Source organism: Harpia harpyja, chromosome 6, assembly GCF_026419915.1.
Source record: "Harpia harpyja isolate bHarHar1 chromosome 6, bHarHar1 primary haplotype, whole genome shotgun sequence".
NCBI lineage: Eukaryota > Metazoa > Chordata > Aves > Accipitriformes > Accipitridae > Harpia > Harpia harpyja.
In genome coordinates this window covers 45,399,172-45,416,086 of record NC_068945.1, presented here as the reverse complement: position 1 = coordinate 45,416,086, position 16,915 = coordinate 45,399,172, and the positions used below count along the sequence as shown (strand labels likewise).

At 43.1% G+C, this 16,915-nt stretch overlaps 1 protein-coding gene and 1 long non-coding RNA gene across 6 annotated transcripts in view; one reads left to right on the top strand and one right to left on the bottom strand.

The window, feature by feature from the left end:
* AASS (aminoadipate-semialdehyde synthase) overlaps positions 1-16,915 on the top strand; it is a 512,915-nt gene that overhangs the window by 471,824 nt on the left and 24,176 nt on the right. For 2 of the 5 annotated variants that reach the window (XM_052790491.1, XM_052790490.1), the window contains exons 2-10: positions 10,584-10,804; positions 11,952-12,128; positions 12,782-12,866; positions 13,603-13,670; positions 13,785-13,931; positions 14,939-15,017; positions 15,110-15,237; positions 15,408-15,556; positions 16,757-16,879. In XM_052790491.1, coding sequence (XP_052646451.1) covers positions 10,592-10,804; positions 11,952-12,128; positions 12,782-12,866; positions 13,603-13,670; positions 13,785-13,931; positions 14,939-15,017; positions 15,110-15,237; positions 15,408-15,556; positions 16,757-16,879 — 1,169 coding nt within the window. In that variant the 5' untranslated portion in view covers positions 10,584-10,591. Of the gene's footprint in view, positions 1-8,376; positions 8,477-9,410; positions 10,805-11,951; positions 12,129-12,781; positions 12,867-13,602; positions 13,671-13,784; positions 13,932-14,938; positions 15,018-15,109; positions 15,238-15,407; positions 15,557-16,756; positions 16,880-16,915 lie in introns of those variants that run through there. The other 3 variants (XM_052790489.1, XM_052790488.1, XM_052790493.1) reach the window with 3 other exon arrangements.
* Positions 1,177-8,055, bottom strand: LOC128143356 (uncharacterized). The gene is made up of 2 exons (XR_008235735.1): positions 7,325-8,055; positions 1,177-5,187 (listed from the first exon to the last, which is right to left on the bottom strand). It is a non-coding gene; the product is annotated as an uncharacterized LOC128143356 (long non-coding RNA).

Genomic DNA, 16,915 nt, shown 5'->3' with positions numbered 1-16,915 from the left:
GAAATTGCCATGGCATACATGAACGTATTTTCATCCAGTCACAGAAGCAGCATGTGGCTCATGCTGAAAAGTGCTCAAACCCTTTAAAGATTTTGAGCTGGTACAGAAGAGTGAAGTAGTTATAATGATGCCAGAGTGGAGTTTTGTCCTCCATAATTCTATCAGGAAGGTGATTCCAGTGAAAGTGTTGCAATTATGCTCTGCCCAAGACAGAGGGATTAAAACTCTCTGCACTTCCTTTACGCATTGGGTTCTTTTCATAAACAGGAGGGAAAGGTAGGAATGAGGATGACACTTTATTACTTTTGGGACTATCAGATCTTCTTCCTCATAGCAGTTTGATTCTACTGGACTATACAGAGTTACCAGAGCTGTTAGGGACCTCAGAGGAAAAACAGATAGCAAAGGTCTCACTTCTTAAAGAAGCACTAATAATAGAATCATTAATTGTGAAAGGGCAAATAAGACACTTACATCCTGCATAGCAAGTCTGTTTTCTCATTCCTCCTTCACAATGCCAGAGCTGAGGATCAAAAGGGCATAACTTGGTATTTACCTCTCCAGCAGACAGCGTCAGGTTTCAGATGCTGGAGGTGACATTTTTACCAGAAGAGAGTCATCATCAGAGGTTTGGTGTCCCTGCTAGAGATGTAAGCAGCTGCCTGCATAGAGGCTGGTAAAACTTGGGAAAAAAAGTTTAATTAGATGTGGATATTTGTAACCTCTCTGTGCTTGCTATGCACCTTTGCACGAACAAACTGCATGTTACATTTAGAGAATCAGTTTTGACTTTAAACAACCATAGACAACCATAAAGAAATTTCCTTGTATAGGCCAAAATGCAGTTGCGCTTCTCGTGCTACAGGGAAGCTGCAACTCCAAAACTGAGGGGAAGTGTCCAAGTGGCCTCTTCCCTTGCAGAGATGAAGGTAATCTCAATTACATGTAATGGGTAATCTCAGTACGTTCAATTTTAACTGCTTTTGGTCTCAAAGAAGAATTTTGATCAGAATATGGGAAAATCTGGTGGCAGCCGGATCCTCATCTCCATTTTCCAATAACATTATAGACTAGCTAAAATAAACCCAGTCATTTATATATGATACAACCTTACATTTTGGTGGGCTGTCATGATAAACCATAACCGGTGAGATCCATTTATTACACAGGGACATATTGTATAAAGCAATTTGCACATTTTATTTATATAGCTCTGAGGTCAATACTAGCTTCACTACACACAGGCTGACAATTGAACTGTTTTTATTTGTATGTATAATCAAACAGGTAAACTTTTTCTGCACCTTGGTATTTTTCTTACTAGACAAAGGAAACAATGGAAGCATGATCATTCATGATATGCCTCTTTTCATTCATTTGCATCCTTGGTTGTTCTTTTTTAGTGCACCACAGAAATTAGGAATGCAAAAGACTCATTGGATTATGTCCTGATTTTTACCCATAGCTTCTGGTGATATAAGCATTTCCCTTCTAATTTAACCATAATCCAGTTTACAGCTGAACCACTGAACAGAAGTGAAAACCAGATTTAAAGAGTAATTTCTGCATTTCAGTATGCACACAAATTGGGTCAAAGTAGAAGTGCCTTCGAAGAAATGTTTTGACTAATCTTTTCCAAAGATGTTCCAGAATTGCCTTGTTATGACACCCAGAAATCACATGTCATTTGAAGGCTGACCCTTGGGTGTACTTTCACCCTGATGACACGCAGGAGCACACTGGGGACCTAGATCGGGACAGCTGGTTGTTATTGGGTAAAATTTTGGTTACACCCTGTGCTTCAGGACCTGCTCCAACATGTACTTCTCAATGGAAGCCGCACCCCAGCATATTAAGGCAATAGTGTAACGTGCATTTTTTTTTCATCAGCAATCATGGCTTAAACAGACATCATCCTTCCCTCCTCCCATCCCTGTCCCACTTTGTTCCCGTCCCTGCACACACCTTCAGTTGTTTGAGCCTGCTGAGTTGTACTGGAGAATGAAAAGTATCCTCATTTAAAAAATAGCTTTTTTTTTTCAGCCAGTTCACTTCTGTTTTACTACATGGCTACAGAGATAGTTGTGCCGGTCTAGAACCTGTCACTATACACGTTATATACTTCCTACTATTTTCATGGTTTTGTTGAAAGAATTTTTAAATCTCTGATTTTAAAGGCCCATAAAGAATCAAGAACTCTTGCAAAAAAACATTAGTCAAGTCCTGAACTTCTGTTCTTACACTGATCTGAATGTGAATCGTGGGCTGAACCATAATTTTTCTGTCATTTTTCCCAGCTTTAAAATGTGAGTAATACACATTCTCCTACTGCCAAATTGATAAAGACATTAGCGCTAGATAAATGCAAAAAGCTGTTGGGTTTTGTTATGATTTTTTTAGAAGAAGGTCAGCCCTTTCTGACAGACACAAACCGCCGTTGGAGGAGCTACGGCAGGGACAACCATTATTTGCTGAAGGATCCTCAGAAGCAAGGTTGCACTTTTAATGCAGCTATGGCGTAATTGCTTTAATGGACTCTTTAAGCACTAAACCCCGATTCTCTCAAAAGAAGGCCCCGGTTTTGATTTTATTCACACTATGGATCCATACTTAGTGGTAGATTGTTATTGACTTGAAAGCCCTACTAGCGTGAACATCGGTAAGTCTAATTAATAGACTCAATGAAGATTCTTATGGAAGTATATTTCAGACAGATTATTTTAGCTGAGCTGCTGTGGTTTCTTGCAATGAACCTAGTACTTGTCTTCTAATGAGTCAATTCACTAATTTGGTATCTCAGGCTGTAATTTTCTGTCTTTAGGTTTATTTGCAGAGCAATTTTAAAATACTTATGTGGGGTCTTGGGAATGATAAGAATGACTTAAAAGGGCATCTCAGTTTGATGCAGCAGTCTGAGTATGCACTGCAAATGCAAAGCTAGCAAGTTTTATGGTGAACATGGACGTATATGATGCTACTGTGAATTCTAGTGTGTACAAATGTGAACAGATATACCCCATGCCTCAGGTGTTACTAAAAGTAGAAGGTCTTTCTTTGGGGGTGCTGTAAGCCCTGAGAGATGGCAATTTCCCCTACTGGGCAATAGGAATGTAAATATATTCTCTACATGATTGTAGGGAACACAACACTGTGCTGTTCAGTGATGTCGAGTACTCTGCTGTGAGGTCAGTATTCACAGTGGCAGTCAACAGCCACTGCAGGTAGTGGCTTTTGAATAAAAGGTCATGTTTTTCAATAGCCTCATTCTGACTGAAAGCCTGAAAGCTTCTTGGAGCTTCTTGATCTCTGCAGTATAAAATCAGAATTAAACAAGAAACAGAGTTTGACAGGTAGATACATGGTCTGCAAAAATCTCTTCAGGATGCCAATTCCCCTGTTCATTTGAGACCTAGGGAGAAACCCTAGCCCAGCAGAAGTTGGCGTGAGTTTTTAATTTACTTCAATGGATTCAAGATTTATCCTTGATATTCTAAGAATAAAATCTATGAAGTCCACCTCTCTTTAGGTGCTCTGGGAGTTTATTGTTACCGTAATGGAAGTCAGCACTCCCCCCACAGTGCTGGGTAAAAAGCGTTCCAGCTGGGTAAGAATTAGACCTTATAATCAGGGATCGTCAGACAGATGGAATCACAGTCCACCCCAAACAGGAGCTATTTGTTACAGAAAACAGCTCCAATTCCATACTAGCATGTTTTGTAAAACCTGAATTCCAGATTCATTTTATTCTTTTTAAGCAATTCTGCCTTCCCTGTCTGGAACACAGTACAGTGCAGGTGGGATTCATCTGACCTGGCTTTATACTGTCACAGCATGAGCCCACACTCATTACTTAGGCTGCCTTTTTCTCTATGCAGCACAATAGGCACTTTCGGAGTGCAGTTCACCTGGTCTGTTTTAGATGCAGGAAGAGACTTAAATGGTGCTGATAAAATTCTCAATTTCCCTTCAGAAAGATGGCAAATCTGTAGCAGAAACCAACTCTCCGATAGGCATTTTGGCAGAGTATCTCATTCACGTCCTTACTTGCTCTGCTCCTCCTACTTGCACTTAAAGTTCTGCTGCTGGATACAGCCAGAGACACCAAGTATCTCTCTGTGAATAGAGATGGATGGATCATTGGTTTGCTCACTGTTTTGGCCCAGCCTGGAACTTCATTTCCCTAGAAGAACATTCTAATGGAATCAGTAAACTAAAATGTATAAACCCCAATAATTTCAAACTATAGAAAGAATACTTTGACCCCAAGTGAAGTGGCATATATAGATTTTTAGCTAAAAGTGAAGTCTTTTTTATATACACATGAAGGAATCTCAAAATAAAAAGTTCTTTCAAACAGAAATGTTTTGAAAGTGAAATGCTTTGATGTTAAAAAAAGGTTTTACCCACTGTTTTTTAAAATCCAGTTCTGTGTCTGCAGAGCTGACTGGACCTTCATTCCTGCTTATATCCAAGCAACACTCTCAAATTAGGTATCAGCCTACCCTTCTCATCTACAGGAGCCAATCCAGCAGGTGTCTAGACCCTATCATGGTCCCCAGAAAGGACAGTGGAAACTTGTAAAAAGTTTTTCATTCCCATCACACTAGTTAGGGCATTCAGTGGTGACCCAGATATAAGACCCTTCAGTTATAAGTAGTCATTTACACAGAGTATCTTCCAAGGTAAAAAGCTGAAAGAGGCTCACCTTAGAACCCCCAATTTTCTAGTTGCTTATGCTACAGACACATGCTTTGAACTCTACGTTTTGAATGACACTGCAACTTTGAAAATAGCCCTCAACTTTCTAGTAGAGGGCTCTAAGCACTTGGCTAGTGGCCAAACTGGAGCATGCGAGACAAGGGAGTGTTATCTGTGTAACATTTCCATTGGAAAGCCAGACGTGGCCTGGCAAAGGTGCCAAACTCCTGGGGAGAGTTCACAGCTGACAGCTCTTGGCAAAAGAAGTCAGCTCCTTTCTGAGCAGCATTAGGTTCAGGCACAGTGCCTTCTCCTGGGATGCTCTGCTGTGTTGCCAGGATGGCTCCCGCTCAGTTTCTGTAAATACCTTTCTCCACGCATTTCCTTGTAGTGCAAAGGCTGAGCTCCCAGCTCAGGCCTGGGAACTCCAGTGCAAAACAGAGCATGTTGGGGGTTTCATCCTTCATTTCTCTGGGTTCAGATTCCTGTCTGCAAAAGTTGGAACAAGTGAGTGCTGAGACATAATTCCACACTAAACCTATAAGAAACTATCGTAGACAGTCTTGAGATAACATCTTATTCAAAGAAAGACCTTCCAAAAAAATTGAAAACTTAGAAAATAATTATAAATGCCCTCCTTCAAGTAGATTTGCTGAGGTCTACTTACTGCAATAAATTCATCATGGTTTGGTTCCCAATTCATTCAACAAACAAAGCAGCTCCTAAAATACTTTCATTAATTTAATCAAAGACAGGCTGTGCAGGAGTATAATGATGGATTCAGCCATGTACTTTCTACTAGTTTACATTATGAAGTAATCAATATGATGAAATGACACAAAATTATGAGGCACCATCAATATTGCATCTTTCTCATTGTCACAGTTGAATTAAATTCTACAACCACCAAATAATTACATGCTTTTGCAAGAACAATGGTCATATTTCAGTTGAGTTTTGTGAATGAGTAAAGATAAGAAGAATCAACTTTGCACATACCAACAATTCCATTTTTGCCAAAGTCCATATTTGCATTTAATCATAAAATGAAAAAAAACCTCTGAAAAAACAGTTCTTATGAGTAGTTTAGAGTCACTGAGTGCACGGACTGAAGAATGGCATAATTATTCTAATTTTCTATTTAGTTTACACTTTCTGGGATACAACCAAATTTGCCTCCAATGAAGCAGTTTTGGCAAATTTTATCAATAAAACAGGAAGAAAATATACAATTTCTAGAAGGCATGGATATATTTATGCTCTACACATGTAAGTTATAGAACTATATGTGCTTTATTAAGCCCACGAAGTGGAAATTAGACACTGGGGGCATATACACAATGCCCTTGTGCAACAGCAGTATTTCCTGAAGTCTTTGGGGCCAAGCAAAAAGCTCATTGTGCCTCACAGTTTCTTGGGCCCAAAGGGAACATAAGACTCTTCATGTCTCTTACTGCTCGACAGACAGATCTATCCCAATCCTTTTGGGTCCTCAATATTCAGATGAAACTGATTCATACATTTTAATAATGTTATATGTAGGAGCTGGGTTTGGAGCCTTAGCTTCCTGCCCAAGCTGATCTCTGCAGGGTGGTTGAGAGGTATGGTTTCCTGCTCTGACCCCAAGCAGGGGGGCAGTTTGCAATCCATGGTACGTTCACAGACTGTATCTTGACAATCTGTCTTCTGATCCAGAAAGTCGTTGTTGTTGTTGTTGTTGTTATAGCTTTTTAATTTACTTCTATTTGGTTGGAAACCAAGAGCAGTTACCGTCCCTGTTCTCATGGCAGAAGGATTCCCAAATCCAGTGCTCTTCAAGTCCTTCTAGCCAGCTCTCCCCCACCACTTCTTCCCACCTATGGACCCAGCCCCTATCTACTGCGATGGACCTCATCCCAAGAAGAGCAGAAGGATGGACAGGAGCTTCTGCAGGGCTGGGTGTGCTGTAGACCTCATACCTCAGAGAGACGGGGAAAAGAAAGGTCCAGGCATTAGTTGGCGGAGGTAACTTTCTTCTCCAGCAAAGAAAGGAAAAAGGGATGAAAATCCTGCAGGAAGATGAGGCAGATTGTAGAAGGTTCTGGACATGGAGATTCGGCAGGGAAGAGTGGGAGTTAGTGAGCGGAGAGAAAGACTTTGTACTCATACAGTATCCCTAAACATCACTGATTCTGTTTGCTCTGCTAAGGCCTTAAACCCTCAAAACCTCTGCTGATCCATTCCAGGTCTCACTCCCTTATGTTCACTTCCAGTCTCTGAAAGGATACAACCCAGACCTTCCCCTTCAGTCCTTACCTCCTTTCAGCCCCAAAATCTCTGCTGATCCATTCTGGGTCTTACTCCCTAATGCTCACCTCCCCATATAATTTGTATTACAGCAGCAAACCTGAAGTGCAGGTCAAGCCTTGCTGCTGTTTTCCAGCTCTCCTGTCCTGCCCTGGTGAATTAGGAAAATACTTGGATCTAAACCAAGGAACTGAAGCCACAGGTTATCATTGTCAGTCAAATCCTGCCTTCAGAAGCAGGAGGAGAAGAGGGAAAAGTTAAGGGTCATATCATGAAAAAAGGGCATGTTTTAAAGAAAAGTAAGAAAACTATAAGGAGAAAGTAATCTATGAAGAGGTACCTCTAAAGCCATGTAGTGGCTGTACTGTCAAAATTTAACTCTCTTCAGAAGAGGTCAAGTAGTAGTAGTGGCTAGTACAGGTGAAGCAGGTTGCGCCACGGCCCCAACTTCTCCCTCATCACCGCGAGACCTCGCTGTGGCAAAGTGGGATGAGGACAAATTCTCCTCAGGCCCTTTAGTCCTTTTGGCTTCTGCCGAGTGCAGTCATGATGCTTCACGTTCTCACACTCTGTAGCCGTGTCTTCACACCTGCTGACAGAGACTGGTAACAGCAACGACCTCTATCCTTTGGAGACTCGCGGAGGTGTACTTTCCACAGTGCGCAGCCTGCCTTTCTCTGACAGGAAAGCTCTTCTTCACCCCACAAACACCGTGCATGATGCTGGTTTGGCTTTGGTTTCACACGCCTCATAATTTTCATGATTTATGGCTACGGCATCACGTTATTATTTGCGATAAGCCAACTTAGCAGTCGAGGCCCATCATAAAGGACCCAATTCAAGGACTGAGCTCCAGCTGAAGATCGGCAACACCACACGTAGGAAATCGTGTGCCGGTTCTATCTGTCGGACAAAATAGCTTCCGCCGTTTCCCGTACCGTGTCAAAGACCCCCGAAAGGAACGACGCGACAGAACGTACGCCCATCGTTCGCGCCGATGCGCAGCAGCGAAACGGACCGCGGGCAGGACAGGGCTGCGACGGGTCAGCCGCGGCCTCTGCTCGGCCTCGCCCCGGCCCCGGGGGCCCCGGCGCGGGGCGCTGGCGGAGGCGGCCGTGCCCGCGGCGGCGCTGTGGGGGGACGGCTGTGCCGGTGCGGGGAGCCCGCGGGGCCTCGCGTGGGGCCGGCGGGGCTCCCCCCGCGGCGCGGGGCGCTCCGCAGGCCGCGCCGCCGCCCGCCCGGGCCGGCCGCCGGCGGCGGGGGCGGGGCCGCGGGGCCTTCCAGGAACCGGGGGCGTTGAGGGGGGCGTGCCGGCGGGCGCCGTGACGCCGCGGCCAGGGCCCCTCGCCATTGGCGGGCAGCGAAGGGTGTACCCGGAGGGCGGCTGGCGGTTGGCTGCCGCCCTGGGCGTCGGCGGCGCGCCGGACGTTGGCCGCAGGAGGGAGCCTAGCCGAGCGGCTGCGCTCTGCCCCGCTCCCGCGCTCGCCCTGAGGTAGGTACGGCGCTGCCCGCCGCCCCGCCGGGCCACCCGGCGGCGGTGCCCGGCGCTCCCCGCGGCGGGGCAGCGAGCGCGGCCCGCTGCCCTCCGCGCAGGCAGCGCTGCCGGCAAGGCGGCCGCTCCGCTCCGCTCCGCCCCGGCCTCCCGCCGCCGGCGCCGCCCGGTCACGGCGCTTCTGCCCCTGCCCGCCCGCGGCTCCCTGCCTCTCTCAGTGGGGTCGGTTTTTTTTTCCCCTTCTGCGCGTCGCCTCTCCTCGTTCAGAGGGGGCGAAACGCGCAGGCAGCGCCGGATTTAGCTGGGTCTGAGGCGGAGGCACAAGTTGCCCGTGCGAGTGTATTCAGCTCGGTCTGGAAACAGGGCCGTCTTCAAATTGTGTGCTGTAGTCAAATGCGTTGCTGCCGGTTTTGGTTGGTTTGTTTGTTTGTTTTGCCTTTGCTACATTGCTCGGCGGTATTTTAGTCTCAGTGCCAGCCAAAGTTGTGCGGAAGAGCCCCCGCAGCCCCGGTGATGAAGAACCGGCGCTGATCGGCTCCCCGGGTCAGCCGGCCTGCTGAGGAGGCCGGGGAGGGCTCACCCGCTCTGCAGGCTTTGAATTGTAAAGTTACTTTCACCTTTACAGCGGGATGTCGGTATCTCTGCGGCTAAGCCGGAGCGTACACAGGGAGGCATGCGTGTGAACTTCTGGCCTGCCAGAGGTCACACGGAGTGTTTGCTTACTGCCCTGGTTCCCCCTCCCGGCTGCAAGTGCAGGGCAGCTCGCTCCCTCTTGAAAGAGGCATTTTTCTTCTTGTAGGACTCTGTGTGAGGGAAATTTGCTCCGCTGCAGGCTTGGGTATGAGGTACAGTGCATTGGTATGAAGTGCTCTCATCGTTATATTTTAGTGTGCAGTAACAGTGACATTGTGTGACAAGACGTCCTCTGTTTTTGAGAGGTACCGACATGCTCTCTGAGGATCCTCTTAGTGTGCTGAAGAGCAGTGTCATAAAATAGTTCCAACTTCTGTACAGTAAATTCTGCTGGTGGACAAATCTAGCAATGGTAGTAAGACCAGACTAGGAGCTAATGTAGAAGACTGTGCCCTTCTGTTCATGCCTTCCTTCATGTGCTAGTTTTTCTGTTTAAGCAAGCCTGGAGTTAAACAGGACCTCTTAAGGCTTTAGGCGTGTAGAGACTTTACAAGATTGAGGCATGAGTACAAACAAGATTTCCCAAGTGATGCGGATACAGAGATTTATGTAATTATCAGTTAAAATTGCTTTGGAACCAAAGTTCACATCTTTGAAGCCTCTGTCTTTGAGATCCACATCTTTTAGTCACATAAATATCTGAAGTCCTTAGGCTCCTACGTATTTGGTGCTGGACCTGTGCAGAGCCCTTGCCATTCACAGCAGAGCTAAGCAGTGGCATATATGCTTCACTGGGAGTGAAGACGAGGAGAGAGAAAATAAAGGGATAATCCTCTGCAGTGGCAATCTGTCCTAATGAAGCTTTTCCACTTTGCATAAAATTTTTATTAGGAAGAAAACCTGTCGCTCCTGACCACATATATGCTGATTGCTAAGCAGTAGTTAAGGTCTTGTCCTTGTCTTCCATTTTCAGCTTGTGTAAGAATTAGTTTTGTAAAAATACTTAGCATTGGTTTTACATATTGGGCTTTCTCTTTTAATCAACTGCTTGCATTACAGCCTGTGTTCTACTTTCTTTCTGTGTGTTTTACTTCTTACTGTTCTTGTGCAAGCTTTGATAAGTGCTTGGTCTTTGCATGTTTATGCTGGCAAATGAATTTAATTGGTATCTTTAAGTTTCCAGCATTCCTTTTAAGCTATCTAATTTAACACTTGGTACATTGAACACATTAAAAGCCTTCTTTTACAGTAGTACAAACAATTTGTTTCTGTAACGACACCCCACAAACTGAGATGCAACAAAGTACGCTGAAAGTAAATTCATGTCTCACAAAAGTAGGGTTTAACTAGAGTATAAAGTTTCTGGTTTGTGTTTTACAGCAGATGTTAAAGGAGACCAGAACTTTTGCACAAAAAATGTTCGAAGCATATGTATACATGTATTATTTTACTACTTTGTCTTTGCTGCCATCAGGCTTTACCATGCTCCGAGCCTTTAGTCACACAAATGGTAGGTGTGCGTTCCATCATGCTAAGTGTTGGTATCATCGTAAGTCTGTGCTGGCAATCAGGAGAGAAGATGTTAATGCATGGGAAAGAAGAGCACCTCTGGCACCAAAGCATGTTAAGGAATTGACGCAGATGGGATACAAGGTCTTGGTGCAGCCGTCAAACCGGAGAGCCATCCATGAAAAGGTAAGGTCCCATTTTGAGTTAGATAAGCAAAACCATAGTTCAGTTATTAACTATAGTACAGGGAAAATAATATTCAAAGGATATACATGAGAAAACGTATTATTAATTTTGTTGTTAAGTGAGGAGTCATTGTGTCCTAGTGGAGAGAAAAAGGAGTAGTTTGTTTAGACTTTTAATGTAATGTTGGCACACTGGTGGGTTTTTGGAGTTGTTTTTATTGATTTCTTGCCCTTTCATCCGTCTCTGAAGAAGTTGTCGGTGCTTTTGAAGTAGAAACTTGGGCATTCATTTAACATTGGTGGTTTTGTCTTCTGTTTGTATGGAGGCAACACTCTGAAAAATAAGCATATTTAAAAAAAAAAAGAGGAAGGAGGAATCTGGTGAATCCCATTCCTGCTCATGTAAAATGAGGAGAGAGCGTTTTTTTTCTTTAATGCTGTGACCTTCAGGACTGAGAGCTTTTACAGTTCTTGTAGCAGCAGTAATACTCTACTGTAAGGTATCTGAGCCAACAGACAAAAATTGAAACATAAGTAGGGAATTAGTGATCACTTGCACATACCACCTTTTAATTAAGGCACAGTGCTGGTTTTCACCAAAGCACAGATCACATTAGGTACACAACTACGATATTGAAAGCTGGAATTTTAATACGTTTTTGAGATAGGGGAGAACAAAAATAAATTTTGATATGGAAAAACATTCTTTTAGAAGTTGCTCTTCAGCTTGGACTTAGTCTTATACAGTTGTGTAAAATCACATGTCATCAGTCTTCAGATTAATTTGTCAGATTTCTCTAAACTTATTTCCAAGTATTTCAACACATTACAAAAGATTGTTCATAAATGCAATACTATAAGATACTTTAAATGTAGTAAAATATCCTTTTTGTAGTCTGTGAATTTAAGATGAAGGATTTTACTAACACGTAATTATGTTTTGGCCTTGTATAATAGGATATTAGCATGGAAATTCAGTTTGATATTTGATACCCCTTTTGATAAAGAGGTTTATGAACATATCACATGCAGTAACCTGTTTCTGCTTTGTAGAATTATCTGTTTGAGGTCTGTTCTAGTTGCTTATGTGCTGAGATCTGAATATGAAAAAGACTAGAAAAATTTACTTTGATTTTTCTCTTTCATAGGATTATGTCAAAGCAGGTGGCATTATTCAAGAAGATATTTCCGAGGCTTCTCTGATACTAGGTGTGAAGAGACCTCCAGAGGACAAATTAATCCCTAAAAAGAACTATGCCTTCTTCTCTCACACTATTAAAGCCCAAGAGGCAAACATGCCCCTTTTGGATGAGATTCTAAGACAGGTAAATTGTGTCATAGCGAAGACAGTTGGCTGTTAGCATGGGGTGGAAACTGAACCTAATGCTGAAGTGTGATCGAAAGCTTGCTGCCTAGTGTGGTTACTTTCAGCATACATATTTGTAGAGAGCTAATGAGGACTGTTTTCAGTATCCTTTCCTGGAGCTGAGTATTTCTTGCTCAGAGGATCTCGTGCTTGCAGCGCTGCTCTGTTGATGTGCATAAGGCAGATTTAGCAAGTATCCTCTGCTAAAGGGAGGTTCATGCTGTGTGAGCACGAAGGCTTGTTGGAAAGTTATTAAGCTGGAGTGCGTGTTGGTCGTTAGAGAGGGAGGCAGCCAGTTCACTCAGAAAGAGCAGCCTCTTGGCAGAGGATGTGAATGGGTCTGCCGCAGCTGGAGTGGCCCGTTGGGGAGCTCTGTGCCAAGAGTGCACGGGCAGTGCAAAGAATCTTTGAAACAAGAATTCAATGCAAGCTTTAGTTTTTTATTTTTATATTTACATCTTGTTATGAATTACTTGCCTTTCTCATATATGCCCATCAGCCTCTATCATGAAGGATGACAAAAGCATATGAAAAGGTAGTTCCTAGGAGAGCAACGTGCCACTGACTGCATTCACTGAAAATTTTAATACTCAGTTTGCTATGTATTTTCAGGAAATTCGACTGATTGACTATGAAAAAATGGTTGATCATAAAGGAATGCGAGTTGTGGCCTTTGGAAAGTGGGCTGGTGTAGCAGGTATAGTGCATAAAGTAAAGGCAGGCTTGCAACAAGTAACTTCTTGTAATACTTCTGGTTGTCTGCGTTTCCTGAAAGTTGAGGCTTGCAATGCGTTTTTAACTGCGTTTTTAACTCTTGCTTTTAAGAGCTTTTTTCCATTCTGTTTTGTGCTTCCTACTTTTGATGAGACTACACGTCAAATAGTCCTGTGGATTCCTGGCAAATCTACTATTTTATGTTGTCTTGAAGTCCCATTTGTCTATTCAACTAATGTGAGGCAGACTAAATATCAAGAGATCAACTGAATAGGCTTTTGAAAGAAATGGCTGCTGTCAATCCTGCAAGTTTGAACAACATCTGTTTGTCACTGTTATACATTTACACTGATTTTTGTGAGGCATGGTTCTCATTCCTTTCTACTGAACTTCAACTCTCTTTCATCAGGAGACTCTCTTTATTATCTCCTCCTTTGGAATCTGGTGATGTGGATGCATCTCATAAAAGGATAGCCGAGTATTAAATAGTGCTGAAATGCATAATGTGGGCGAAGAGCAGGTTTAAGGTTATGGCCTGCTACTGAATTTCTCCTTCCCTGGTTTTATGTAGACTTTCCTTAGACGTAAAGTATTAATATTAGAACACGGGCAAAAATATCCAGGATGATTTTAGACTTCAGCCAGTCTCTGCAGTTTCTAACTGCATATTCATAATTAACACTGATGGTCTGATTTTTCTTTTTTTGTTTTAACAATAGGAATGATCAACATTCTGCATGGATTGGGATTACGATTTTTAGCCCTGGGACATCACACTCCCTTCATGGTAAGAGTATATGTGTATGTATTTTTCTTTAGCAAAAATGACATTTGAGCATCTGCTAATTATCTGTATTTGAATATGGAAAATATCTTGATGGTTCTGTGCCTTTGATTGCAGCACATTGGGATGGCGCATAACTACAGGAATAGCAGTCAGGCTGTGCAGGCCGTACGGGATGCCGGGTATGAAATTTCACTGGGATTGATGCCAAAGTCAGTTGGGCCCTTAACATTTGTGTTTACGGGCACTGGTAATGTTTCTAAGGTAAGAATTCTGTCCTCAAGATGACATGCTATATTATTTTTGATAGAACTTCTTGGCATGTGATGCGTATCAGGTTAAATGGGTTGGTGGGTTAATTTTGTTTGCTTAGACTTCAGGTTTTCCTTTCCCAGTAAGAATTTTTAAGTACCCTAAACTAATGCCTTTAAGATGAGATCATGCCTGACAAGGCTGACCATGCTAACTTCTTACCATGAAAAATGGGTTAAGTCTTACTGCTCCTCTCTCCTTTCCCACCTGCATGATTTTTGTCTCCTGCTCTCCCCTCTGTTGACTCTAGGCTCACAAGGTATGTTGAATCACCCCATTAAAGTGTGGGGGGAAAGAATTATTTTTTCTAATACTTGCTGAGTTTTTATATCTGTTTTTATAGCATTGACTTAGCTTATAAGTGCTGGACTTCAGGGCTATTTTCTGTGACATAGAGCAAAGGCATACCCCTGGTTTTGGCAACAAAGATCAGTTAACTAGGCTCCAGCTATAAAGTGAAATTACTGCCTATGTGAATGTGTGCTTTCTGGACGAAAGGATGGCATGTCTGAAAGGCCTGTGTTCTATGATCACAGCTTGTTGGGAAAGTCATCTTGAAGTTCTTTGCCTTTAGAACAGCCTTGTTGATGAGGAATAGCTCCAGGGGTCTTCCCTAAAGAGAAACTGCTGCTCAGACTGGCAGCAAAACCATCTATTGTGGCTGAGTTGAGGCCTCCCAGCTCTGCCATTAGAAATATAAAGCAGGCGTTGGATTGTGGGTCAGGCATACTGCAGTAATGGGGAATGATGTAAATTCCTTGTAAGTAGAGCCCAGGCAGCTTTGTTTTGGGTAAGCGGGGGCATGTGTGAAACAGCTTGTACATCTCTGAAGATGTTCTCTGGCAGGACTGTCAAGTTGTGCATGGCTTTTTTTACATTTGTTTTCACACACCAAATGAGCAGTGTTACTCTACCTTTTTCTTCTCTGCTCATTCTGAATCCTACTTCATGGTTTACAGGGTGCTCAAGAAATGTTCAATGCCCTCCCATGTGAGTTTGTGGAACCACATGAGTTAAAGGAAGTTTCCAGATCTGGAGGTATGCTGTGACAATAACGTGATTGAAAACACTGGAAGCCTTTTCGTCCAAGTATAACAGCTAATTTTGTTTATTTATTTTTTTAACCTCAGACCTTAGAAAAGTCTATGGGACAGTGTTAAGTCGTCACCATCATCTTGTAAGGAAACGTGATGGACTATATGACCCAGTGGACTATGATAAACATCCAGAACTTTACACTTCTCGCTTTAACACTGATGTGAGCATCTCTTCTGTTCTTTTATGGAAGGTTTTCCACAGAGCGTTGGTAGTTACTACACCTTTGCATATCCATTGATTGAGAGCATTCATTTAAAACACTTGACCAGGTGCTTTCAACTTCTTAAAGTACTAGACGAGAACATCAGGCATCTGTAACTTTCTTTGCAGGTTGCACCTTACACAACTTGTTTAATTAACGGCATATACTGGGAACAACATACTCCTCGCTTGTTGAGTCGACAGGATGCTCAGAAGCTGCTGGTGCCAGTTAGATCTGCTGCTGGTGCAATGGGGGGCTGTCCTGAGTTACCACACAAGTAAGACACTTGTGTTCACTTGTAACAATTCTGTAGTGCCATGATTAAGTCATAATGTTAGGCAGTTTCACAGCAGTATCTACCAAATGATTCTGTTTCTTACGTCCTCCTTGCATGTTGCATAATGACCCATTGATTCTGCTTTTGTTCTTCTGTGCTTTGCAGTCTTGTCTCTACAGTTTAGAGTTTTTGAAAACATCACAGTACAAACGATTGACAGGTATCAGCTGTCTTTCTGCAAAGGTAGTTCTGCCACTGATCCTTGTGCAGCATCCAATACAAACAGTGCGACATCTGGCAAGCGTATCTATTGCACCAGTATTGCTAGAAGTCTCTATGCCTAAGCAGAGCTTGTTGGCCAGGTTCTTCCTACCCTGTCATTTGGCTTCTGCAAGTTCAGTAACTGTTCCTTAACACCTCTGATATCCGCAGCAGGTAGCAGAAATGCTTCATAACCCTGAATAGCTTTAAGGATGTAACATGGGGTACAAATCCAGGGTTAGTCTCCTTTCAGCATGGGTGGGAGCCACCCTTTCTCTAATAGTCCTGTGTAATAGTTCTCCAGAAGACTGGTCTGGCAATGGGTTTGGGGAAGATGTGGCAACGTATCCGGGTGAGGAAGCAGGTCTTTGTCTCTTCTCTGCTCACTCTTGGCACCTTTCTTTCTCTCACATGACAAATAAAGAATTTAAGTGTTAACCTTGAGTGGAACCAGAGATTGTGAGTTAGGCTAATGAATGCTCCACCTGCCCCAGCTATCTGTGAACTGAAAGGAGGCAGCCACTTCTTCAGGTTTCCCTTTACGCTGATGAAGTTATTCTAGTGCAGGACTGCCCATTGACAGCTCGGGGGAATTGGTAGATGGATAATGAATGGGAGGTGTTGGCAGCACATGGATTACGGAGAAAAAAATGATGAATGAGTGGATTCTCCTGGTCTTTGAGAAGTTACACATGAAATATGGATCCTGTTGATGAGAATGGAAATTCTATGACTACAGTAGGACCAGATTTCCATCATGTTTCTCAATGTCATTGTTTGGGTTGTGTTGACTTCTAAATTGGTTAAGATGAATGAAACTACAAGTCTGATAGATCTTCTCATGTTTATTTCCTGTTCACTTGCGATCTTTTATATCTACATTTCTTAGTAATTTGGATAACGCTCTATTCCTTTGTCTTTTTTGTTTAATGGCTTTAGACTTCTGGCAATATGTGACATTTCAGCAGACACTGGAGGATCCATAGAATTTATGACAGAGTGTACAACAATTGATAGTCCATTTTGTATGTATGATGCTGACCAGCATATTATTCATGACAGGTGGGAGAAGCTTTAATTTTTATTGCCTTCCTCTGT